Genomic DNA, 25,476 nt, shown 5'->3' with positions numbered 1-25,476 from the left:
TTTAGGGACCCAATGCAACCTTTTAATTCCAAGCAGAGTCCCCCTCCCCCAGCATTATCACACACACAGTGGAAAGGGATGCCAGGGTCTGGGCGGGAACAAAACCCGGACCTGGGCAAAAATATAGATATAATTATATACACGTGTACTTGGAGAGAAGTAGAGCTGGGAGTGTGACTAAGGTAGGGCAGAGAGTTAGGTGAGGAAAGCAGCTGGGGGGCCCCAATAAATACATTCTTTAGAGAGCATAGTGGGGGGTGCATGGGTACGAGTGGGAGCTGGTAGCCAGGACACTCAGGAACGTGCCACGCCTGGCCTCTGGACCCCATCCAAGGGAGGCTGAAGGCCTGGCTTCTGCCCGGTACCTGGCGTGCACTAGAAGGTGGGATTCCTGCTGACGTGGCCTGGAGGCGGCGGTGGGCTGGGGCTGTGTACACGCGGCATCCCCCTCTAAGCCAAGGCTTCTGGGGAAGCCACGGGGCTGGAGCAAGAGGCTTCAAAGCTCTGGGTTGCGAGCAGAGGGCAGGGCAGCCTCCCTGCTGGAGGCCAGCTGGAGGCTGCTCCCTCCAGAGTCAGAGAAGCAGGAAGCCCAGGTGCAGGGAAGCTGACAGGAGGGAGTGGGGGAAGCTGGGTGGGCGCACACAGGGGCCTGGAGTTCTCCTGCCTGGCCGCTTCCACCCACTGCGCAAGATGGCGCCGGGCCTGACCACCAATGCCCCTTCATTTCTCCTCACCCTCTGCTGGGGACCTTCATGTGGGGGTGAGGGGCAGGGAGAGGCGCAAACGTGAACTCTGTGTGTGCTGGAGCCCCGCCTGGGTTTGCCCTGTGCAGGGAGGACCAGGGAGAGAGGAGGCGGCCGCCTGGCTACTCGTGGCCGGGAAAGTCCGGGCCCAGCGGCCAGGCCCACAGGGGCCCCTCCGCCTCCTGGTTCGCCAGGGGAAGAGGATGCTGTGGGGTCTTGTGACCCCAGCTCCAGTGTCCCAAGCAGCAGGGGTGAGGGGTCGGTCACGGAAGGGCCGTCAGAAGAGAGAGGCCTTCTTCTTGAGCTCGTTCCGCTTCCACAGAGCCAGCTTGCCGAACTCTTCGGGAGACATGGCGAACACCCGCGAGAAGTCCTCAGCTGATAGGTGCCTCTGTAGGGGGCACAGAGGGCGGCTCAGGAAAGGGAGCCGTGGGCTGGGGGCTGTGCCGAGTGACCCAGGGGACTCAGACAAAGAGGCCCCGGGTCTTCCCCACCAGGCAGGAGTGTTTGCTCTGCTGACACCCTGCACCCGCCAGGTGCCTTTTCCCCACATACCTCCAGCCTCATCCGGTCCACACCTGGAGGCAACTTGGTGCGCCCCTTGTTGGTCACCACCAGCATCTCATAGGGATATATCTGGGGGCGAGGGCAGGAGGCAATCTTAGGCTCATGGGGTTTCCTGTGAGCCCCCTCAAGTCCCCAGGCCCCCATCAACCTGCAGGGGCCAGTGGGGTTCATGCCATTCTGCCCTCTGTCACCCACCCCAGCTTCCCTGCTGTCCCTCCCATCTTCAAGGCCAGGAGGACCCCACAGTGCATTCAGCTTGCCTGGCGTCCCCAGCCGCCCGCCCGCTGCAGTGCTCGGGTCCCTGCCCCTCACCTTCTGCTCCAGCACACAGGGCAGGGAGTTCCCCCGGTCCATCCTCCCCCTCTGGCCCTCTCCGTTCTGGGGAGACCAAAGCCGCAGTGAGCCAGAGCGGGGCGGGGAGACCTTCCCAGCCTTACCCTGGCGTCTCACGGTGTCACCAGGCAACTCCGAGGCCCCACCCCCGTCCCCCACACGTCCAGTCGCCTGGCCCGGCTTCTGGCGTCCACCTGTTCCCCTCCGGGAGGTGCTCACCTGCAGGCCTGCGGGAGGGAAGGGTCACCATTCAGAGGGGGCTCTGAGGCCAGCTGCTGCCTGACCTGGTCAGACCCCTGCCCACAACCCAGACACATGCCACCCAGGGGCCTGCACAAGCCCCTCCCTCCGCTCCCCAGCAGCCGGTCCCACTTCTCACCTGGGCTTCCAGTCTCACTCCCTGACGGGCTGAACTCTGTGGACTGTAGCTACAAAGGACACAAAGGAGTCAAAGGAAGCTGGGGACATTCCTCATTGGTCCCCTTCACTTTGAAGGTGTCCCCGCTCCTGAGGACACAGTGGCTCAGTCCCCCAGAAGTACCCCACATGCACGCCCCTCCCACATAGTCTGCATCTCGGGTTCTGAGACCTTACCCGGCTCAGGGTGGTCCTGCCATAGGCGGGCAGAGAGGAAGACTTGGAGGTTCCCGCGTGCAATGCTGCAAGAGAGCAAGGGGTCCTGCGTTCAGTCCTGGTGGCCCTGACAGTCCTTCCTGTGAGGGCTCCCCTGCTGGCCTTCCCCTGCCAGACAGCCAGTGAAGAATGAGCTGGGCAGGCTGGGGGACTTCTGGCCACCAGCTCCTACTGGGACCTCCAGCCAGTGACACTGGTGACTCTGAACTGTCTTTACCCCTTCCCTCTTCTAACTAGAAGTGACACTGGTGACTCAGAACTGTCTCTACTGCCTTCCCTCTTCTTTCTAACTAGAAGTGGCCCGAGTGCACGGTTGAGTGTGAAAATCGCCAGCCAGCCAACACCGAGGTTCGCTGTCACAGAATGAACTCTGGGATATCCAACTAAATCTAAAACCGAATCAAAATAATTGAGTTATTACAATTTCATTAACAACCTTAGTAATCAAATTCCAAACATCTGGCATTCTACTATGAAAACTGTCATTTTCTCAGGGCTGTCGGCTGCTGGCTGGGACCAGCCGTCAACACCTCCTGTCAGCATCGCTGGGTGTCACTGTCAACTTGCACATGTCATAGGATCTCTCCACGTTCAGGCACCGCAGGTTCTAACTCAAGAAAATGTGTTTTCAGTAACTTGTTTCCCTAGAAAGAACTTTGTACCTAAGAATCTTAGCTTGAACAGATCCCCAAACTCTTTCATCTCCAATTACTAAAAATGGTTGGCGTTCTCTAGCAATTGCCTTCACAAGAATTTTGCTTAAATATTTAGCATCCGTTAGATTCAAAACTACAAGGAAATATATTCTTAAAACATTTCTTATAAAATCTGTTGCTTGGAAGTTCGATTGGTGAGAACAAAATGGGTTTGGGGAACCTCATTTTGACCCCCTAACACTTTTGCTTTCTTGTATAGAAAAGTATCAGCTTTCACAATCACCATTCATTATTGAAACATTTCACTCTTGCAATAAATAATACGTATCTATTTAATGTCAACTGACTGATGGAATTTCAACCTTCACAGTACATATGAAGATTTTTTTCACTCCCAGTTACTGTTAGCATGCTTACATATGTTTGAAAGTGACTATTCCAAAAAAAAAAAAGACAAAAAAAAAAGTGACTATTCCAATGTTACCATTAAATCAGAATGACATGCCTATTCATAATTCTGAAAGGAAGGTTGATTTGGCATGACAATGGCCTACCCGATCATGTGATCATTGTGCGTGAGTTCAGGGAAACCAAAAATGATGTTGAGGTAGGCATTTGGCTATGCAACGTCGCAAGGCCAAAATGGAAGTTAAAGAGCTAATTTTGACTGAATAGAAGATTCTGGCGGAACATTAAGACCGAATCCAACCTTGGGGCACCTGTCTATATCTCATTCTTCAGGCCTTATTGCATTTTTCCACTTTCTCTAAAAAACCTTTTGCGCCTCTTCCCACCCACACTGAAACAGCATCCTGGGAGCGCTGGGCGATGCCGTGGACGTCCTAGCCACATGTCAGCCTCGCGGTTCCTTGAATTCCCCTGTGCCAGGTGTCTTCCCCTCCGTTCCGCATCAGACAACCCTTTCAAAGGGCCACACCCTGGCTCTTGTCGTCAGCCACAGCAGCTCCACCTGGGAACTGTGAGCCCGACACCCCCATTTGTAGCCTCACCCCACCACCCCAGCTCATCCATCTCCTGTAGAGCTGCGGTCTCTTGATGCCCACCCTGGCCCCGCCCGGCCTCGTGTCCTACCTACTGAGCTTCAACCCTGTGGCTGGGGACAGTCACTGCTTTCACCTCTGTGGTACAGCCCCTTGGGCACCTTCCTTACAAAAGTCAAAACCCAGGTCAACCCAGCAGCCCCTTTCTGCTCACAGGCTGCGGACATAAAGCCCACACCATGGAGCTCAGCATCACTGCCAAGACCAAGGCTCGTACATTTTCCCATCCCCACAGTAGCAGTTCCGAAGCTTCCAGCCTCAGCAGGTCTCCCCCCCGACCCTCAGCAGATGACCTCGACTTCCGATCTGGCCTGCTCCGGGATCGGCGTCCCCAGCCCCCAGACCAGCCTCCCACATTCCCAGGCTCAGAGGCTCCGTGTCAGCCAACCCGCTACCTGCACCCTTAATGGATACGTCCTCCAGGGCTGCCCTTCCCTTCTCTCTCCATACACTCTCACTTTCTCCTCCCCCTCTCACTGCCACATACAAGCTCTGGACTCCGCCAAATGCACCTCCACTTGCACGCTCCAGGTGGGGCCCTTCAAATCCAACTCCTCTGAAACCACCTCCATCTTTCTCTGAAACCTGCCGCTCTTAGCATCTCAGCTCCACGCTGGTCATCGCCTGGCACCTAAGAACCCCAACCTTTCTCTCCCCCACGCCCCATGTTCAATGGCTTCGACCACCCATATATTTCTCAAACCCATGCCCTTCTCTCTGGGCCCATGTCTGTTTTCAGCCCTTTCCTAGACTACTGGAGAGCGTGGTAGACTGTTCCCAAAGATGGCGTCCACCATTCACTCCCACCCCGCACGCTTTCTGCAATGAGACTGTGCGGTTTCTCGCATCAAGGAGTAGAGTCCACATCCCTCCCCTAGAGTCTAGGCTGCCCAGTGCCTGGCTCTGAGCGATAGAATGCAGAAGTGACGCCATGTGGCTTCTGACCCTGGGTTCTCAGACCTCTCCCTCTCCTCTCCAGCCACCATGCTTTAAGGAAGTCCAGGCCAGAGCAGTGGGTGACCAGAGGCATGGCATTTGAAGCTCTGGCCCCCATCTCTCTGGTCGCGCTGCCTGCCACCCAAAGGTGCATGCCATGCTCTGTGATTCCAGGCTCCTGGAGGTCCTCTAAGCCGGCTGGATGTTTCTGGTTCCCTGCCTTTGCCCCCACACTGTTCCTGTTGTCTGCAATGACCTTCTCTCCCCTCACTTTGTCTGGTTCACTTGGCCTCACTCCCCGATGGGCTGAAGTCTGTGTTGCCGTGCTCCCAAAGTACCCCGGCATGCCCCATCACACCAGCTACAACAGCACGTGGAAACCTCGGGATTCACATGGGTTTTCCCCACTGACCACAGGCCATTGGAGGACGGGACTAGATATTTTCACTCTTTCTACCCCCAGTGCACATGGTAGACACTCGATAAGTGTTGTTAAACCGAATTTGCTAACTCTACTCAGTTGGCACTAGCTTTTGTCCTTGGATGTTGTTCTGACTGGTGTTCTTGCCCAAAGGAGAGAGTGTGAGTGCCTTGGGCCAGGGACCGCATCTCCTACATCTAACAAGTCACCAGACAGCAGAGTCTGGCCTCCAGGTCCGGCCAGGTGACTCTGAACCCCCTCTACGGTACTCACAGGTGTGGAAGGGTGTCCGGTCGGGCAGGGAGCGGGTTTTCCTTCGGATAGGCAATGACTTTTCCATCTCTTCTTTCAAGATCATCTTTCCCAGGTTGGAAGTAACCTGAGGAGGGAGAATGGGAGACTCAGATACTCGTTCCTCATCTCCAAATAGCCTAGAGTTGCGTGTCCTGCAGGCAGGCAAGGGACATTTACCAAGGTGGCTGGTTCATGCCCTGAAGCCCACAGGGCCTCTTGTTCTTGGCTGACACACGGCCATGTTGGGTTTGGCCACCCAAGCGGAGTGAGAGTGCTTGGTGGAACTCTACCCAGGTGGCCTCCTTGTCCCAGGTAACCCTGCCCAGAGCACAAGCCCATGTCTCAGTCAATGGCCTTTCCATGGCTCTTGACACTCTCTCTCCTCCCCTGGAGACCAGGCCTGCTGAAGCCTGGCACAGGTGGGACCACCCTTTTCTGTGCTTTTGCCCCTAAGGTCAAGTAGTGTCCCCTGGAAAGCAGCATAAAGTCCAGGTGTCCCTTCACAAGCAGAAACCTGAGATCCCAGGAAAGAAGAGGGGTTGCTCATGTTGTTCTAACAAGGATGCTTCTCTGGCCTGAACCCCTTTAGACTAGCTATGGAGCCAGCACATCTATCCCTGAGAAGACACAGGGTGGAAGACACAGGGTGGCGAGATGCTACCTTACTGAGTTCCTCTTTCTGACGTTCCCTGAGAGCCTTCATCTCCTCTCCAGAGTCATCATCTTCCTCCTCTTCCTCTTCCTCCGCACCCCTCCGAGATGCCTTCCGCTTCCTCCATTCTGTCTCTAGGAGACAGGGCAGGGCAGGCACAGCCATCAGCCAGCCATTGGTTCAGCCGGTATTTATCCGGTGCTGGTTTTGTGCACTGCCCTAGGCTGGGCCTTGAAGAGACCACTACAGATTATTTTATTTTATTTTGAGACAGAGTCTCGCTTTGTTTCCCAGGCTAGAGTGAGTGCCGTGGCATCAGCCTAGCTCACAGCAACCTCAATCTCCTGGGCTCAAGCGATCCTTCTGCCTCAGCCTCCCAAGTAGCTGGGACTATAGGCATGCGCCACCATGCCCAGCTAATTTTTTTTGTATATATATTTTTTGTTGGTCAATTAATTTCTTTCTATTTTTAGTAGAGATGGGGTCTCACTCAGGCTGGTTTCCAACTCCTGACCTCGAGTGATCCACCTGCCTCGGCCTCCCAGAGTGCTAGGATTACAGGCATGAGCCACCGCGCCCGGCCCAGATTATTTTTTAAAATAAAATAATATAAAAGTAACATTTCTTCGCCTTGCTGTGACACTGGGTAGGCAACACACACACACACACACACACACACACACACGCAACAAATGCACCAGGACCACACCTTATCTATCTTTCTCTTTCGCAGAGTTCCTATCACAGAGCCTGGGACACAGTTTGATAAATGTCTGTTGCGTCGCCAAATAAATAAAGGGAAAGTGAACGAATGATTGGCAAACACAGCTACTTATACCCAGTGCTGTAGGAATGCTTCGAGTGGGTGAGCAGTGAGCCTGGGGGCTCGGGAAGGTGGGGGAAAGCCTACGCAGACCCCAAAGCCCTTGCTTTCCCCCATCTCTCCTACCCACGACCGCCAGAGAAGGGGGACACGGCCAGTAGTCAGTTTCGATCTTAGCAGGCTGGTTGGGGTCGGGGGGCTGGGCCGCGGGGAACTTAGACGACTCGATGATGAGGTCCTCGATGAGGTGCTTGCTCTGAGGGCTGCCTCCCACGGACTCTGCAGATGAGGCCAGGGTCAGCCAGGCGCACCCCACCACCTCTGCAGCCAACCCGGCCACGCTTGCCCCTAGTCCCTCACCTGGCCCCTATACACCTGGGAGATGCTGGACATACAAGCACAGGGCAATCGTTCTGTGCTGTGATGAGCAGTTGTTCCCCACCCCAGCCCCGTGGCATGGCCCCCCAGCAGGCCAGGGAACCCTCACCTCTCTGCTTGTAGATGGGGGGCTTCTTGTAGATGTTGGAATCCGGGCGGGAGGTCTCTGCGGGAGCGAGCGCGGGCAGGTGAGGCAGGGCCGTGAGAAGGGGGCCCAGGATGGGAGAAGGTGGGACTCACTGGCTCCTGCCCGGAGCCAAGATGGAACCCGGAGTTCCTGGCACTGTCCCTCAGGGGCCTGGGACTTCCTGTGCTTTTTGGGCTGGAGGGAGGGAAGAAGGGACAGGCCCACCATCTCTAGGGCCCCGCAGATCCGTGGTGACTGTGTGCTCCAGAGAGGAGGGAACTGAGGGTAAGGGCTACTGGGGCTACTGAAGGAAAGAGAGGGTCCTGGGAGGGGTGTGGCCAAGACCTACCAGGGTGGTGGAAATGGGGCAGGCTGGTCCGGGGGGTTCCAGTGGTTCTTGGGGCCGGAGCCTGGGAGAAGATTCCAGGGGTCCGGCTCTCTGCCCACACCTGCAGAGCATGTGTGTGGGTCTGGAGTCCCCGGCTACCCTCTCCAACCCACACACCCCTGCTTCCCCTCATGCCACCCTACTCTGTCCTCCCACCCTGGCAGCCACATCCCTGGCCCCAGGGCAGTACTGTGGCAGAAGAAGTGACTCCAAGGACTGAACCTGCCGATCACACGGTGCCTGGCCCGGGGAGAAAGGGTGAGATGAGGCCCTGGGTCAGACAGAGTGATGGCCACAGAGCTGGCCGGTCACCCCTGGGCCCGGCAGAGCTCTGTCTGGATGTGGGGGGGGAGGGAGCTGGGGGCCCCTCAGAGCAAGGCTGGGCAGTGTCCGGTGTGGGGCAGACTCACCTCTGGGGATGGTGGTGGGGACGTGGATCTGGGTGACAGCGAGCGCTGTGAATGGACAGGGAGATTAAACCCTGGTCCCTAGAACCCCAGGGGTCACTTCATCCCCACCCAGCTCCGCAGCCCTTCCTGGCCAGTGTCTGGGCCTCCTCTCTCTCTCACATCCTTGCTGGTCCCCAGTGCTGGCCTTTCCCCTCCTCCTTCCTACCACCCCCTAGGCAGCGTCCTCATTCTTCCCGCAGTCTTCCAGGAGGAGGCAAGCAGCACACCACGGACCTTGGAGCAGTGTGCTTGGTGCTCTGAGGGCCAGGGGAAGAACGGCTGTGGCCCTGTCCTCAGAGCCTGCCAAGGAACCCAAGGGACAGAACCAAGAAGCATCCAGGGAGGAGACTGAAGTCACCCCACAGTCCAGCCCGGTGGCATTGCTCAGCCACGGCACTACCCCTTTCTTGAACATGGTGGCCAAAGGACCTGCCTGTGCCTGGAGTACCTTGTGGGTGGACGGCAGAGGGATCACCTCTATTTTATAAAAGGGGAAACTGAGCCACAATGTCACCCAGGCAACTCAGCTAGGACTTCCAGCCTCCATATTCAGTGCCTCTGTACTCATTCCACAAACTTTGCCCTTTCTGCTCACTCCCGGCCTCTCCTTCCCAGAGCCCCTGTGCTGCTGCCTGGAAACTTGCCCTGTCCCTAGCTCAGCCCCCAGCACAAGGCAGCCCTTGGGGAAAGAAAGCAGCACAGGTGTCCCTCTGCCACCAGTGGAGCTGTGGAGCCTTCCCCCCAGGTCCTGCCCAAGAGGACCCCTCTCACCTCCCGGCTCCTGGGCAGCTCCACGTGTTCCAGGAGGGAATAGGTGAAGTGGGGCTCATAGATCATGAGGTCCGGCCGCTCGATGTCCAGGATGGCCTTGTCCTTGGGGATGGCGGCCAGGTCCTTGTAGCCCAGCACCTGGTTGTCCATCTTGGCCTGCAGGGAAACGGTGCAAATGGAGCCGGAAGCCTCACCTGGGCTACCCGCCTCACAGGCTAGACTTACAGATTATTACTGAGAAAATGGCATCACTTTAGATGTGAACGGTCCTATTACCTATCATTTTCATTTTAAGAGTTTAGATAGTCACCTTAAAAAATATGACATCACTTTGCTTAGCACTTTGGGTACACGGAGACCAGACTAGGAGAAGGAGGATGTGGGGGCGCTCCTCTCGATTTCTGGGCAACGGCCAGACCTGGGAGGCTTGGAGTGAAGCCGCCCCCCGCAGCAGCCAGCGGTCCCCGCCCACCCCCCTCCCAGCAGGAGGGTGCTGTGGCCGAGAGGGGTACTCACCACGATGCTGGAGGGAGAGCCGGGCTCACCGGAGTCTCGGGGGGAGCTGACGCTCCCGGGGGAGGTGAGTGGTTGCTGGGGAGAGCGAGAAGGCGGGCGAGTGGGGATGCGCATGGGGGCGAGGGCGGGGACGGGGCGGGCGGCCCTAGGCCTCTGGGGACCGCGGCGCCGCGCTGAGCACAGCCGCCAGGTGGCGCCCTTCGACTCCCAAGCTGCCCCCCACCCGGCCCCGGCGCCCCTGCGCGTGCGCGCGCACCTTCTGCAGCCGCTCCATGCGGCGGGCGCTGGCGGCGGGTCACTGGCGGAGCCCTGTGCGCGAGGGGAGAGGACAGGGTGTCAGGCCCGGCCCGGCTCCTGGGCGCTGCGCGCTCGGGGCCGCGGAGGCAGCAAGCGCGTCCCGCCCGGCCGTCGCGTCCTCATCCCTCGGCGGGCGGCGACTCCCCGGGCTGCAAGGAGAAGGGGAGGGAGGCCGGGCCCGGGGGCGTCAGGCGCGGGGCCTCGGCGGCCGGGCAGCCCCGCTCCAGGCGACCGGGCCCTCGACCCGGGGAAGGCAGAGGGCGCGTGCGGACGGGAGGCGGCCCAGTGGACGGGCTGCACTGTTATCGAGCCATTGTTCTCGGGCTCCAAAGGAAATGACGGCAGGGGTCAGCGGCTTCCCCACCCGGGCGCACCTGCCTGCCCGCCCCGCCCGGAGCCGGCTGTCCTGCCCTGGCCCTCCCTGGCCCTGGGCCGCCCTCCCGCCCCTCGTCCCACCCCTGCAGTCTCCTGTCCCCGCAGCCACCGCTCCCTCATGATCGCCCGGGGAGGCTTAACACGGAGGGGTTGCTTTAGTGATACAGTCTGAGCATCCACAACCCGAAAATGCAAAATCCACAACCCGAAACTTTAGTGCCCATGTGACGCCATAAGTGGAAAATTCCACACATGAGAACTTAACACAGACTTTGTTGCATGCACAAAATTACTTAAAATAGTGCATAAAATTACCGTCAGGGTATGTGTATAAGGTGTAGATGAAACATGAATGAATTTCGCATTAGATTTGGGTCCCCTCCCGAAGAGCGAAGAGGGTGGACTGGGGTCTCGCTCTTGCTCAGGCTGGTTTCGAACTCCTGACCTCGAGCAATCCGCCCGCTTCAGCCTCCCAGAGTGCTAGGACATTTCTCTGCTTTTGCACACACTTAGCACTGCTCGGTCCACCTCTCTGCCTCCCAGATGCCACCCAGCTAGAAGGTCCCTCCTATGGGAGGCCTCGCTTAGTCGTCTAGTCCTTACTGATAAACCCTTCTTTGAATTCCAGTGGGACATAAAAAGAGACCCATGTAACCAAGCCTTTGGTTGTATGCTGCCAGACATGGGAACATGTTTTTTCCTTAACTAGACTGACTTCTGGAAGGCAACAACAACAATAAGAAGAACTATTGTTTTCTGAATGCACATTGCATGCTAGGTACTTGGATAAGCACCTTATAGGATTATTTTGTTACATCGATACAACAATCCTATAACATAAGCTCATCTTACATGTGAGGAAACTGAGCTCAGAGATGTTAAACACTTGTCCAGAGTCATGGAACTGAAAATGACCGTGTCTTCGGCACAGGTGTGATGCATTGTGCCCACCTAGCACGGGGCGGATAGCTTCTAGCCAGATTTCTCAAGTCTTTTTGGAATTCAAGAACCATGGTACCTCTAGGACAAGACCCTGGCCATCAGAGTCACAGTAGGTATTGGGCACCCATGGAAAATCTCCACTCCAGAGCTTCATACTTCTCTTGCCTTCTTAGTTCTCACTTTGGAATGCTTTTAGCTAGGTGTCTGAGGAGCAGAGTAAATTCTGGTACATATGTGAAGAGCTGCTAGCTCCCTCTCACTCCTCTCTGATCTTTACTTTGTTAATAGCCATTATCAAACTAGCTATACATTTGGCTTAACTCTAAGGCAAATGCTCATCCATACATCCGTCCATCCATCCATCTACCCAGTCATGTATTGTTTTATGCATTCAACAAATACTTTCTGACCACCTCTTCTGCAGTGAATGCAGAATGCTCTTATGGAGGAGAGAAACATGAGTTAAAGGGGCCAAGCTGCCCCTCCAGAAATAAAGCCCATGCATTTGGATGGCTCCCATGCAAAGCAGAAAATTACATGTGCCAGATAAGATAGTACAAGGCCCATGAGGAGTCATGGGAGAGAGAGAGATTACTCTTGCTAGGGTGTCAGGGTGGGGGAAAAACAGGTTTCTTGGAGGAGGGGGTGTTTGTGGCAGGCCTTGAAAGATGCCCAGTTTGAGATCACACAAAACCGGAAAAGGGGATTCTTGACAGAGGAAGCAGCATGAATGAAGGTGGGGATGTAGGGGCGCACTGGGTCTGTCTGGGGAACAGCAAATACGGATCATGGAACTCATGAGGTTTAGGAATATTTGGGGTGGGAGATTGGAGCCAGATTGTGGAGGCCCTGAACCCAGATTATGGTTTGATTGAAATCTGTGGGCAACAGGGGACCATGGAAGACTCAAAAACTTTTTTTTAAGCAAAAAAGTGACACAATCTAAGTAGTGTTTTGGGAAAGTGAATCCGGCTGTGGCCTGGAATCTGGATTGGACAGGCAGAGGGGGTTCACAGGGAGACCAGCCAGGAAGCTGTGGCAGTGGTTCAGGCCAGTGGCTGTGAAGGTGTAGACCTGGGCGGGAAGGAAAGGGGCAAACGGGAGAAGTCGTGGAGGCAGAATGTGCAGAGCAGGGCTTCATCGGGAGATCCCCAGAGCAGGCAGCTTGCAGGCCCCTTGAGAGACTGGAGGGAGGAGGGGAGAGAAGGAGCTCACTTCTGCCAGGTGGAGGTTGTGGTGGGTGCAGCAGCTGAACTGGTGGGAATGTCCAGGAGGAAGGAGCTTGGGGGAGGGGCCAGGCTGGAAACAGAGATTTGGGAGCCCTTTGCCTAAAGGTGCAAGTTTGAACTTGAGACTGCCAAGGGAGAAAGAAGGTCAAAAACAGCATCCTGGGAAACTCCCAGGAGACTGGAAGAAAGAAAATAGCCAGTGATGGCACAGTTGGAGAGAGGAAAACTAGCTGGGCAGCTCTTAGGGGGCAGGGAGTATATCTAGTGATTGTGTTTTCAGCCAAGGGTCTGATACACAGAGAGTGTGCAGTAAAGATCGAGAGAGAGAATGTGAGGGAAGGAGGGGCTAAGAAAGTAGAATGTCCTGGAAGCCAAGAGCACACTGCTGTGCAGAAGGTCAGGAGACATGCCCTCCCTCCAACTGGGATGTCAGGGCCCGGTGGCCTGCTGGTTAGGGATGACACAGGGCGGGCTCTGGCAGGGGTGTGACAGAAGGGCAGGACTGGGCTGAAAGAGTCACTTTGGAGGAGGCAAGATGGGCCAAAGGTTTTTAAGGAAAGGAGAGCTTTGAACATGCTTGCAGGCAGTGGGGAGGGAACAGCAGACAGAGAGGAACTGAGGCTCAGGACAGAGGGGCACTTGTGGAGCAAGGTGCTAGCAGGGAGGAAGGGCTTTGTTCTGTGCCCACATGGAGGACTGGCTTTGGGAAGCCAGGCTCACCGGCAAGGAGCAGGCAGGGAAAGAAGTTGGGGGACACCCATGCAGGGGCTTCCATTTTCCCAGTACGAGTGAGAGATAAGATCATATGCAGGTCTTGGGTCTGGGGGCGGCCCTGGCACCCTCTCCTGGACATCACTTGGGGGAGGGGTACAGAGTGGGGACTGTCCAGGTGAGGAGGCAGGTGAGGCATCGAGGGTCAGCCCACCCACGTCACAGGAGCACGTACACCCCCACACTCACACGCACGGCCACTTAGGAACAGGATCGAAATAAAGATGGTCACAGTAATATTCGTGGCTTCTGTTTATGGAATGTCGATGTTATGGCTGGCACAGTGCTGGGCACTTAGTCCTTACATCCCAATCCTGTGAACTGGCTACTATCTCAAGTTTGAAGGTGAGGAAATTGAGACTTAAGTTATCATCAAGGACACACTACTGTGTGGAACTTAGACGTGAGGCTGTCTGACTTCTGAGACCATTAACCACCATATCACCCCGTGCAAAGCCGGTGTGAGCCCTGGCCTCCCGCCTCTGCCCTGTCCCCAGCCCCTTCTTGTCCACAGCTCCATTGCTGGGTCTTGTCCCTTAGCATCTGGGGCTCCTGCCCCCATGTCTCCTTCAGGGCTTGCACCTTAGAGAGCATGCCAATATATTATCTAGAGAGGTGCTAACAGCAGGAATCCATCTCACCCATCACAGGCATTTACATTGAAACTTGGGGCTAGCCTTAAGGAAGAAAGTTCTTCCTGGTGAAATTTTGGGTTGTTAGAAGGCCAGCAGGGAAAATGTTTTGGGGCGGAGAAGTGTGTGGGGTGTGTGTGTGAGCGAGAGAGTTTCCTTGGCTTCCCTGGATCACACCATGCAGGCAACTGCCTACTCCACCCACATGCAGCTCCCTCTGCAGAGCTCACTTCCTCGCAGGTCAGTACAGGCTGTCGCCCACCTGCTCCTGCCCCGTCCTGAGCCCTCTCCACCCGTGCTGCACCACTCGCCTATGCTATGCACGCGCATCCCTGCTGTCCCAGCAACCTCCACCGACAAAGAGACAGAGAGGGCAGGCTGCAGCAGGAAGGGAGGGAGGACTGGAAGGAAGGGGAGAGCTGGTGGAGGAAGGCAGGCCCAGGTGGCGGAACGGACAGCTCAACTGCCCCGGCTCTGGCTGGACGCCTCGGCCCCACCCTGCCCCAGCTGTGCACCCTGCCTTATCTGAGCCGCCAGCCAGCCCCACCTCGCCCCAGCTCTCCTCCCCACAGCTCCCCAGCACGTCCGTCCGTGATAAGACCTTCCCACAGGGACCTCCAAGGCTGCACCCGCCCGTCCTAGTGGGGCTCTTGTTCCATGTAGGGGCCGGTCGCATCCCAGGTTCCCTGGACCTGCAGAACCACGCCTTGGGCCCTCGGGTCCAGCCTTTGCGCCAATCCCAAGCCAACCACCGCCTGCCCTGTACCTGTACCAGCCGCTGTGCCAGGGACTTTCGTACCTTCCCTCTAAACTTCACACAAAAATGGAGTTTTCCTCATGTAGAGATGGAAGAACGAGGCTGACAGGTTCACTTGCCAACGCTAACCCCAAATAGCAGCCAAGCTGGAATCCCTAGCCAGGCCTGTCTAAGGCCAAGTGCTCTTTTCAAGGGAGTCCCCAAAGATACCCCTTGAATCTGACTTGGACTTGGGGCCCCACGTGCTAACCTCAGATGGTGGAGACACCCAAATCCTGCTTGCTGACGGCACCTGGCGCAAAGCAGCTGGGAGTCTGGGGCCCTCGGCTCTGCGCCACACAGCCAGGGTCCAGCTGGGCTGGAGGCCACCGGGCCAGACAGTCAGCCAGTTATGAAATGAGGCGCGCTGTCCGGGAGGGCGGGTGTCAGGGTGGGCAGGGAACTTTGCTGCTCTTCTTTCTCCCCAGTTTCAGCCACGGTGGTGTCACCGCCGCCGTGTCTGCTTCCCTTTCTCTCTCCCGTGTCCGCTTCCCTTTCTCTCTCCCGTCTTCCTGCTTCCCATCCCCTTTCCTTTGCTTTCTTCATCTTTCCTCCCTCCCTCTCCCTTTCCCTTTCACCCTCTCCCCCTCCCGGCCCCACCCCCGCAGTTACTGTGGCAACAACTCAATGCCAGAAATAAAGGCAGCATGCAGCTAGGTCGCCAGCTCCCAAAACAGCATCCCAGGGTGGGGAGGAGGAGGGCTGCTGCAGGAGGCAGGGCAGGGGCCGGCTCCCCTGGGCTCTGCGTGTGTGTGTGTGTGTGTGTGTGTGTGTGTGTGTGTGTGTGTGTGTGCTGGGGTGGGGCGGGACACCATGCTGGCCCTGAAAAGGACATCAGGACAGCTCAGGCCTGCTCTGGGGCAGGGGCTCATGAGCAGTGTCACTACTTAGGCCACACCTGCATCCCGAGTCTGTCTGTGGCTGTCAAGGCCTGGCTACTTCCCCCTCTTCTCTCCTGTTCTCCCTCTCCCCACCCCTGTTCTCGCTGCCAGGACCAGGCCTCCTCTAAGGCCAGCGCCACACAACACCCTGTCACTCTGAAAGGGACCAGGCAGGGGCCGGTGGTGGATCCAGAATCCACCTGCTCCAGGCCTTGGCCCCCCCTGTTCTCTCAAGGACAACAGGATGGGCCCAGGTGCTTCCTCTCTCCCTCTCCCCACACAGATATGCATCATGCAGCGTTTTCTCGTAGGTCTCTCTCTCTTGGGCTTGAGTTTCCATACCCTCACTCTACACCCTCCCTCTAAAGAGGTCCCCACGTCTATGTCCCCCCCTTAGTTGCCAGCATGTTCCTGCTCTGACCTCCGTTCATAGCAGGTCCTGTTGCACAAGCTGGACTGAGAGAGCTGAGGGAGATGGAAGGGCCTTGCCTCCTAAATTCTGGATTCTGGTGACACCCCTATTCTGGTCTCTGCACGCAGAGGTGCCTTGGACAAGGGACTCTGCAGACGCCCACCCACAGGAGGACAACCTGGACCAGGGGGCTGACACCGGGCCATGGAGAGGCCGGTGGCACCGACACAAGACCCGCAGGTGCGCACGGGTGGAAAAGGCCCGCTCTGGAAGAGTTGCAGAACGCACACGGGTGCACTCGGGGAGACTCCAAGGCTGCCTGCCAATCCTGCACCCACTCTCCCAGCGAGGCCCCCACACCGTGACACACAGTGCAGCTGACTCCCACTCACACCCACCCGGCCATCCTCTCCTTGGCACCCATCCCGAGCCGAACACGTGTACAGCAACACACGCAGGGCCCTCTGTTACTCATGTGCAGGGGGCTTCCCCTGTGCCCCATTCCCAGATCCCAGTGGCCTTGTTTCTGCTAGACCTGCCCCTGCTGCCCTGACCCCCCCAACCTGGCAACCAGGCCCCTGGGAGGGACACACCGGCGTGTCTGCCCAGGAAGGAGTGCTGGGCCTACCAGGCCCAGGGAGGGACAGAGCTAACAAGGGGGAGCCCCAGGACCCTGAGGGTCCCCCGTGTCTGCTCAGGCCCAGCCCCTTCAGGTCCTGCAGTAGCTTGGGCTGGGAGAGCTCTGGGTTGGGCCTGCAGCCATGCCCTGCCACCCAGCCTGTCTTCACTGGGCCTCACCCCAGCCTGGCCAGCCAGGGCCGGAAGGGGGCTCCCTAGATCCCTCCCCTTAAGGAGCAGGCTCCAAACCCACAGCATCAGGCCCCTAAATTAACTGCTCCGACCCTCCAGGGCACCTGGGGTGGTGGGAGGGAGGCTGTGAGGACTGGGCTTGCTGCTCCATTATTCAGCAAGGGAGGAAGGGCTCCTCCGCCCACCCCAAGCCCCCACAACCCCATCACTCCCATCTCGGGCTGGTGCAGCTTGGTGGGCAGAACAGAGCAGCCGGAAAGCGGGCATTAGGGTGGCAGCACAGACCTATTGGGATCGGAAACCCCAGCTCTCTTCTCCAAATCAGCTCAAACCCAGCTGTCCGAGGGTCAGCCACCCAGGCCCACTCTCCCCTGAGCAGGGGACCATAGCTGACTCCTCCCTGGGGGTTCCCTGCCGCCACCCAAAGCCTCTCTCCCAGGCAGGTATTGGGGCCCCAAGTGCCCACAGAGGGCAAGAGGGGCGGGAGACCCTGCCACCTACCTCTTCCCAGACAACGTGGCCCAGACGCTCTGAGGCCCCCAGGCCTGGGAGGCCCAGGCCCAGATCCACAGGCCGCCGCTTTTTCCCGGGGCGCCTAGGTAATAGGCGTCGGTTCCAGGAACCCAGCCGTGCTTTCCCGGAGCACAAATAACAGGAAAAAAGCCGGCTTGGGGTGGGTGGGAGCTGGCGAAGGAGGGGAGCTGGTCTCGGCTCAGCGGTCTGGTCTCCCCTCTGGGCCCCCACCCCCTCACCCCCACCCTGCTTCTCTGCCAGCCACGGCAGCCTGGATCCCGGTGCTGGGGCGTCCGCGTCTGGGGGCGGGCGGCAGCGGCTCCCCCACGCCCTCCCCGCACCCTCCCACCTCCAGCTGATAGTGTGGCTGCCGAGGGTGTGTGTGTTTGGATGTGTGCTCTTCCCGGCCCGCCCGCCCGGCTGCAGCTCAGTCCATTTCGAACAAGAGCAGCATTAACCCGGCATCATGACGAAGCAGAATCAATTGGGCAGCGCTGTCCTTTTCCCCTTTCCCACACCCTCAGCCTTGCAGTGTGCGCACACACACACACACACACACACACTTGCACTCACACACATGCACGTGCACACACTCTGCCCCTCAAGCCTCCTCACATACAGCCGGGGAGTTGGACGCGGGGGTGTCTGCTGCTGACCGAGGGGGCAATGCTTGCCCACTCCGCACCGGCACCTCCTACCCCATGCCTGGCCGCCCCATCCTCCAACAGCAGCAGCTGAGGCCGCTGGGGGCCTGGCCTCTGGGGATTGGGTGCGGGCAGAGGTGCCAGAATCGCTCACCCAAGGATTAGCCCTCCTTGGGTGGGGTGGGAGGGGGCAAATGGAAGGTGCAAGAAAGTAGGTCCTCAGTCCGGAGAGCCAGGCTGGCCCTCTGGTAACCCCAGTTCCCTGGGAACTGCCATGAGGTGCAACAGAAAGAGCCAGAAGAACCCCATTTCTCCCCAGGACAGCTTCATGAAAAGGGAGCTTCCTGCCAGGTGACCCCCAGGTCCCAGCACAGCGCTTATAGGGAGGTGCTTTCCCCGCCTCTGGGAAAAAACCTCAGCCAGCCCAGGACCCTGTTGTCATTGGCCTTTTGGTGCCCCGGGCGGGGGAGGGGGTGAGCCTAGCCAGCGACCCGACCTCGCCCTGGCCCCAGCGCCCTCTCCACCTCCACGCCTGCCTGCCTGAGCAGACTTGCCTACCTAGGCAGCCCGGCCGTTGCCCTGGCAACCGCTGCCCACAGCCGGTCAGCTGATAGTATCAGCTGTTGTTGGGGAAATCTAGAATCTGGGGAGGGGGCTCTGGGATAGCTGAGGGGAGACCCACAGGGGGACAGGTGAAGGTATTCCGCAGGATCTCTTTCTCAAAGGGAAGGCGACAGAAGAGGGGACCGTCTGGATAGTGGGGACAGAGAAGACTGTGCCCTGAAGGATGGGCTCCAGAGAGAAAGGGGGGATGTTGGGGACAGGTGGCTGGGAAAAGGAGAAAGAACCCAGGCTTAGCTGGGGGTGGGTGCTGCGGAAGGCAGAGAAAAGCCAGGGTGGGGGAAGAAACACTAGATCCATCACACCTCAGAGAGAACGGCCAGGAGTGATGTGGGGGGTGCACCTGTCATGCGGCAGGAGGGGGCCACAGCCCTGTAGGAGGAGCAAACCAGGCCGCTTCTCCACCAGCAGCCCGGCCTCAGCCCAGCCTCTCTGCTTTCTGAAGCTTCAACCCCACCCGTGCTGCCCTCGAACCTGAGTCTGAGAGGGAGAGACTGGGAGGCCTGGCCACCCCAGCCCTGAGCAGTCTCCCTTAGTCCCTCCAGACGCCAGGCACCAGGGGCTTGGACAGCTCGGCCTCCAGGATTCCAGATTTTTCCCACTCCCTCCCTGCCCTTACCTGCCCCCCACCAGAACCCACCCCAGGACATGGGCCTTCTGTGCAAGGGTCCCCAGAGGTAGAGTTGGAATGAGCGGATGCCAGGAAGGACAGCTGTGGACAGGGGCCTGGAACGAGGTGGGCCATGAGCCAGGATTACCGCTGCTAAGGAGGAGGAGGGGAGCCTCCTTCTGACGGAAGCGTGAGGTGCAGGGCAGAATGGGGGGAGTCCAGGGGAGAGGGCCAGGGTGGAGGGGAGGAGGAGGAGGGGGCGGGTGCGAGGTACCTTCAAGGGCCTGGGGCGTGGGGCAGGAGCACGGCAGCCTCCTCGGTGATATCCACCTCCATCCCTCGGCGCATCTCTTCTCCGCCTCCCGTTGCCAAGACAACCTGCCGGCAGCTCAGCCGGCTCAGCGGCGGCAGCGGGAGGGGGAGGAGGAAGCTGTAGCTCCCACTGCCTCTTCCTCAGTGATTGGGGGGGGCTCTGTGTGCTGGGGTGGGGGTTAGGGGAGAGCTTGGGGAGCTAGGGCTGCCCCTGAGCCCCCAAAGCAAGTCTCCCCTCCCCCAATAAGGCTCTAGGATTGTCTCGGGGGTGGCCTTGGGAGAACCCCAATTCAGGGCCAGATAGAAGGCCAGCCTTGATGTGGGCACAGCACTGGGGAGAGCCCCGAATGCCAGGGAGCCTAGCGTGGAGTTGGGCCAGGCGACAGACTACAGGGAGGGATGGCCCTCATGCTGAAGGGCCAAAGGGGTGGTTCTGGCAGGGAGGGGAGGCCCCCCGGGCGTTGCTGGCTGGGGTGGGCATGCAGCTGGGGCACCCCCCTCCCACTGTGCTGTCTCTCTCTGAGCACCTCCTCCCGGTCCCAAACCCTCTCTCATTCCTCTCGACCTAGAGGAAAGTCATGGGATAGGATAGCTCTCTTCTAATCCATCCCACTGCCCAGTCCCTCCACTGGGTGGCCACCATGGGCAGGAGCGTCTTCCGCCCAGCCAGCCCTGCCCGCAGGGGAGTGCAGAGTTAGGGCTCCCTCTGTTGACCAGGAGAGTTGGCTGCCAAGGTCACTCCTGGCTGGGCTGTGTGTGTGTGTGTTGGTATGGGGCGCACAGCCAGGCCAGGAGACCCTTCTCCCCTGTCATGCTCTGCCTCCCCCTTGCCTCTGTCCTTGTCCCATGGAGAGACTAGCTCTGCCCCAGCCCCTCCTCCCGCGAAGGCCCAGACTCCTCGAGGCCAGCTGATGTGAGAAAGCCTACTGGGGCTCCTCTCGCCTGCCCGCCCTGTCTGGCTGGGACTAGAGGGGAGGCAAAACCTGCCTCCAGGTGGCAACACAAAACTGGGCGCCGGCTAGTTCCGGCCAGCCCGGGTGGACGGCTTCCTCTGAGGCAGAGCCCAGCAGGCAGAAGGCGTGGACAGGACTAGCATACCTTTAGCAGTTCAGGAGTCCTCCAGGCCTCCAGGATGGGCACTGGTGTCCACAACAGAGGGCTGGGGCTCCTGCCCCTCTCAGGCCTCTCCTGGGCAAGGTCACTGGTGACAGATGTCCCGAGTGGACTCTGGCCCTGCCCGCTGCCCCCTCCCCTGTCCCCAGCCTGCGCAGTAGGCTTCTCTGCCCACCCTCTCTCTCTCTCTCTCTCTCTCTCTGTCTCACTCCAGTGCCCCCTGGCCCCGCCCCTGAGCCAACCTGCTGGGGAGGGGGAGCCAGGGGTGCGCCCTATGCTGTCTAAATATTAACTCTTGGAAAGGCTAAGCCAGGGCCCCTGGACACCCAGGGAGGAGGGAGAGGGGACAGAGATCTGAGCCCCAGGAAGAGAAGGAAGGATGAGGGCCTGAAAGGGACCCTTTCTCATCAGATTGAAAGCCACGCCCCCTACCTCTGGGCAACCGGACTCTGCCTCCTGGACCCCAGAGCCTCAGCACCCAGCATGCTGCCACCAGACCACAGCATCTGGTCACCTCCCTTGCCTGTCTCCTCCCTGCCACAGCATAAGGACCAGACTCTTTATTATTCCTGCCACTTCTCTATGGGAACTTTCGGTTCCACCACCTTCCCCTGAACACATCACACATTTTCCTGCCACCAAGCCTTTCTGCTCATGCTGTTTTCCCTCCCAATGTTTTCCCCTTTGTGCATCTTCTCTCCACTGAAATAATGCCCTTCCAGCAAGCCCCCTCCCCCATGCACAACCCCCAAAGGGAAGTGGAGAACATCGCACTCAGGCGTTGAACACAGGCAAGAATCTAGACTGCAGTGCTCTCTAGCTGTGAGGCCAGGAAGGGTTTCACATCCCAGTGTGAGCTCATCCACATGTGACCCATGGGAACATCTTACTGCCCTAAATAAGGTGTTACAGTGAGCTTGCCTGGAGTGCCACCTGGAGCTCAGTGCTTATCAGTTTCCTTATTGCTAATAGCTCTTACATCTTCTTTCACTCTTTTGGGGTGTACCAAAGGCTGCTTTGTTATCTTAAGAGAGAGTTCCAAACATCCCACAAAAGAACTGCCATTTTTTTTGAGACAGGGTCTCACTTTGTCACCCCGAGTGCAGTGGCATCATCATAGCTCACGGCAACCTCAAATTCCTAGGCTCAAGCGATCCTCCTGCTTCAGCCTCCCAAGTAGTTGGAACTACAGGTGTGCACAACCACACCTGGATACTTTTTTCTATTTTGGGTAGAGGTAGGGTCTTGCTCAGACTGGTCTTGAACTCCTGAGCTCAAGTGATCCTCCTGCCTTGGCCTCCCAGAGTGCTAGGATGATAGGCATGAGCCACTGGGCCCCGACAGAACTGCCTTTTTACAAGTTTATGCCTCCAGTTAAATTTCAAGTGCCTTGAGAGCTCTATCTTGCCCGTCTTTTTTAACTGAGGGATTAGCATGTGCTTGAACGGTGTAGAGAATAAATAAATATTGCATTAACTGTTTAAGACCCCTCCCCACCCAAGTCCACCTAAGGATGGAGGGTGAAGGCAGGATTCTGGCTTCTCTGTCTGCCTCCACTTTGGGGGACAGGAGGGTGCTGGGCAAATGACTTCTTTTTGGGGCTTCGGGTGGTTTTGTCCCTCAATACCCTGTGGGACATACTGTGCTGGGCACGGTAGGGAGGCGGAGACTGTTTGCACTCCTGAGGCACCTGCCATCTAGTACAGTCACGGCACTAACATATATAAGGACAGTTCTGGACAAGCTGTGATATATGTCTTAGGCTAGGGCAAGTGAACAGCTGGCAAGGTCAGCTGCAGCGGAGACGGCCACTCACCCTGGAGAGGAAAGCCTAGGGAGCAGGGGGGAATGCTGTGGTCTGGACGTGCGAGCCCATGAGAGCATGCGTGCCAGACAGCGGGAACTTCATGAACGAGGGTGAGACAGGGCTTGCTGGGTGGCAAGGGTTCCAGTTTTGCCAGCCTTCTTGAAGGGGAGTTGTGGGGCTAGGGCTGGACAGGAGTCTTGAAGACTATGGAGGCTGCTCGGCACACTGTGGCCTGGGCGGGGCTGTGGGTTATGGTAGGGGAGGGTGAGTGGGACAATCCGTGTGTCGTGCTGGAGTGGAGGTGTGTTGGAGGCAGAGGGGCCCCTTAGGAAGTGACTACAGTAATTTAGACAGGGCCCAGTGTGCGAGGGGGTGTTGACTGACACATTGAGCTTGCTCAGAGAGGCAGCACACAGAACGAGGAGAGAAGAAGAGATCTTAGAGGACGTTACTATGATGAGGCATCAGGACAGAGAAGCCAGAGAGGACAGCCTGTCGTCACAGGCTGAGGGGGGAAGGTGGGTCAGGAAGGGGTAGTCCTTGGTGATGTCAAACGCTAAGGGGGCCAAGAACGCTGAGGACCGGACAAGGCTTTTGGCTTGGTCACTGTGAAGTCACTGGCCTGGTGTCTGGGAGACAGGGTTAAGCAGAGTGACGTAAGCAGAACCAGCTTGTGTGGTTTCAAAAGTGACTGAATGTCCCCCCTTGGACTTCCTGCTCGGATTTCCTGTCCATCGTTCGTTCGGAGGACAGAGGGAGTGATCAATATGTGGGCTATTCTTAGTGAGAGTTCTCTGTAATCCTAAACAGGCACAGGATTTGAGGCATGCTGCTGCCACCTCCCTCCACCTGGCCACATCTTCCCCTTGATGTCTTCATCTTGCCCCAGTAGCAAGGGTCTATTAGCAATTAGTCCCCTGTGACCACCTGCTGCTCACACTAGCTTAGAACCTTCAGGCACACAGAAGCAAACAGGGTTGCTGAGGCCAGGTGTGGTCTGAGGCCCGTGGGGAAGCCTTCTTTCCACTACACACACCTGCGTGTTAAGTCCCCTCTGAAGTTCCATTATTAGAGACCCATTTATTTGGTTTCTTCCTTTTAGCATCTTCCAAGTCACCACCAGCTCAGAGGGAATGAGCTGAACAGACCTCCCCAGAATGTGAACAGCCTCCAGGTATGGAGCCTGGACGCTGAGCAGGGGTGCTAAGAAGTGCCCAGGGCCAGGAGCAGAGTCAGAGACCCAGGCTTGGGGCTGGGGCTGGCACAGGCCTCTGCAGCGGCCTCCTTCACCCTTCCCCATGCTGTGTTCCTCCCTGCCAGGTCTCACCTCAGAAAGCAACAGAAAACAGAGAGAGCTTTCTGGAGCCGGCCCCCAGAGGCCTGTCTGTGCTGGGGAGGTCAGAAAGGGAGGGAGGGGCCGGAGAAAGGCCGAGAAGAAAGCTGAGGCCAGACAAAGGGCCCTGTCCACCTTTGAAGCCGTCTCTAACCGGGGAGGGGGGGGCGTGGGGGTGGGCTGGACAGCCCAGCTGGGGGGAGGCAGTCAGTTTTAAAGAATGTCTCAAATTCCTGCGGAAATCAGAGGGATTCTAAGAACTCCCCTCCCCAACACACCTCCTTCCCAGCCTCCTCCCGCCAGACCCCCAAAGCCAGTCCTTTACACCTGGGGGGCCCCCAACCCTTTGTCCTCCAGTAATTGCTGGGTGTTGCCCCCGTTTTAAAGTCCCATTGAACTCGCCAGTTATCAGCTGTGCCCGGACCACCCTCCCTACACACATCCCAGCAAACTGCCCCCACGCTCCCAGTCTTCACCAGGATTAAGGCTCTTTGTGAGGAAGGGGAGAGAAAAAAGTAACCTGGCGAAAAGCAATTATGACGAGCTGGGGGGGAATGTCTGTCCCAGGCGAGGGACCTCCCTCCTGGCTGCTGCTGTCCTGCTTTCCCGCCAGGGCCCGGGTGTCGGCCCTGACTTCCACGGGGACTGCTGCTGACTGGGACTGCAGCTGCTAACTCACCTTCCATTTTGACCAGATCAGAGGCCCCCACCCCATTTCCTGTCGTTCCCTTATTTTTAGGCCATTCTGGGGAGAAATGGGAGAAGAGATGTCTTTCATCCCCTTTCTTCTCAGAAAGAAGAGGGAGGGGAAACTGAGGCTGGGGGCCATTGGCAGGAGCACAGACACAGTGGGGTGTTTCCCCTGAAGGTGGGGTGTCCCCGCGAGGAAGGGCCTCCCCATTGGTCGGATTAAAAGCCAGTGCGTGGAAGCAAAAAGGAGGCTTTTATGGCCCCCCTGTTCCACTCCCAGCGCACACCTGGAGGCCTAGGGGAAGGCCCACCGAGCTCTGGTGGAGGGCAGGGGCCGCCCCCCTGCTCCTCCCCGCCCCTCCCCCGCAGCCCTGCAGCCGCCGCCGCCTCTAATTGAGGTTTGCCCTCAGGTGTGGCCCCCGCCCCCGCTCCCTGCGGGGACCGGAGAACAAGGGACCATTCCCGCCCCGCTGCCCTTCCGCCGTCCCGGCCTCCTCCCCGCCCCCGGCCCTCCTCACCGGAAAGAAGCAATCTCGCTCCCCCAGAGGAGGGTGCAGGCGCGGGGCCCCGCAGGCCGCTCGACCGCGCCTCGGCCTGGGGCCCGGCTGGACGCCCGGCCCGGCCCGGCGGCTCGGGCTGCCCCTGGGCTGGGGCTCTCTCCGCCCCCACAGGTGGCCCGGGCGCGCTGTGCGAGCCGGACACAGCGGAGCGGGAGCAGAGGGAGGGGCCGCCGTCCGGGCCTGGGCACGCCCGGGCTGCCGGCCTCCCGCGGGGCCCCGCCGCTGCCCTCCAGGCGGGCTCTGCCCGGGCCCTGCCCCCGCGGTCCCCGGTCCCCTCCACTTGCCGGCCACGCCCGCCCGGGCGCTCCCGGGCCGCGCTAGCCTCCCGGGCCTCTCCGACCAGCAGAGGCTGGGAGTCGGATCCCGCAGCCCGCTTCAGA

At 58.5% G+C, this 25,476-nt stretch overlaps 1 protein-coding gene across 8 annotated transcripts; it reads right to left on the bottom strand.

Annotated features, from left to right (window-relative positions):
• DMTN (dematin actin binding protein) lies at positions 1-25,186 on the bottom strand. Of its 8 annotated transcripts, none has more exons than XM_075997426.1 (15): positions 25,055-25,186; positions 10,005-10,194; positions 9,749-9,823; positions 9,233-9,388; positions 8,423-8,467; positions 7,974-8,073; positions 7,607-7,663; positions 7,246-7,398; positions 6,306-6,430; positions 5,624-5,729; positions 2,238-2,302; positions 2,023-2,071; positions 1,623-1,870; positions 1,299-1,379; positions 1-1,134 (listed from the first exon to the last, which is right to left on the bottom strand). In XM_075997426.1, the coding sequence occupies exons 2-15, from the start codon at positions 10,020-10,022 to the stop codon at positions 1,021-1,023; spliced, it is 1,392 nt and encodes a 463-aa protein (XP_075853541.1). In that variant the 5' UTR covers positions 10,023-10,194; positions 25,055-25,186; the 3' UTR covers positions 1-1,020. The 8 variants fall into 8 exon arrangements, with proteins under 8 accessions (XP_075853541.1, XP_075853540.1, XP_075853542.1 ...); XM_075997425.1 differs by lacking the exon at positions 25,055-25,186 and adding an exon at positions 19,556-20,436; XM_075997427.1 differs by lacking the exon at positions 25,055-25,186 and adding an exon at positions 19,556-20,436 and having other exon boundaries at positions 10,005-10,057.
• Positions 25,187-25,476: the final 290 nt, after the last annotated feature.

The sequence above is a fragment of the Microcebus murinus genome, chromosome 24, assembly GCF_040939455.1.
Source record: "Microcebus murinus isolate Inina chromosome 24, M.murinus_Inina_mat1.0, whole genome shotgun sequence".
Classification (NCBI taxonomy): Eukaryota; Metazoa; Chordata; class Mammalia; order Primates; family Cheirogaleidae; genus Microcebus; species Microcebus murinus.
This window is presented reverse-complemented; position numbering and strand designations above follow the sequence as displayed.

Coding starts and splice junctions, on each gene's coding strand:
- DMTN (XM_075997426.1), bottom strand. Junction 7,399..7,606: donor CCCCATCTACAAGCAGAGAG/GTGAGGGTTCCC, acceptor CCTCATCTGCAG/AGTCCGTGGGAGGCAGCCCT. Junction 1,135..1,298: donor TGGACCGGATGAGGCTGGAG/GTATGTGGGGAA, acceptor TGCCCCCTACAG/AGGCACCTATCAGCTGAGGA.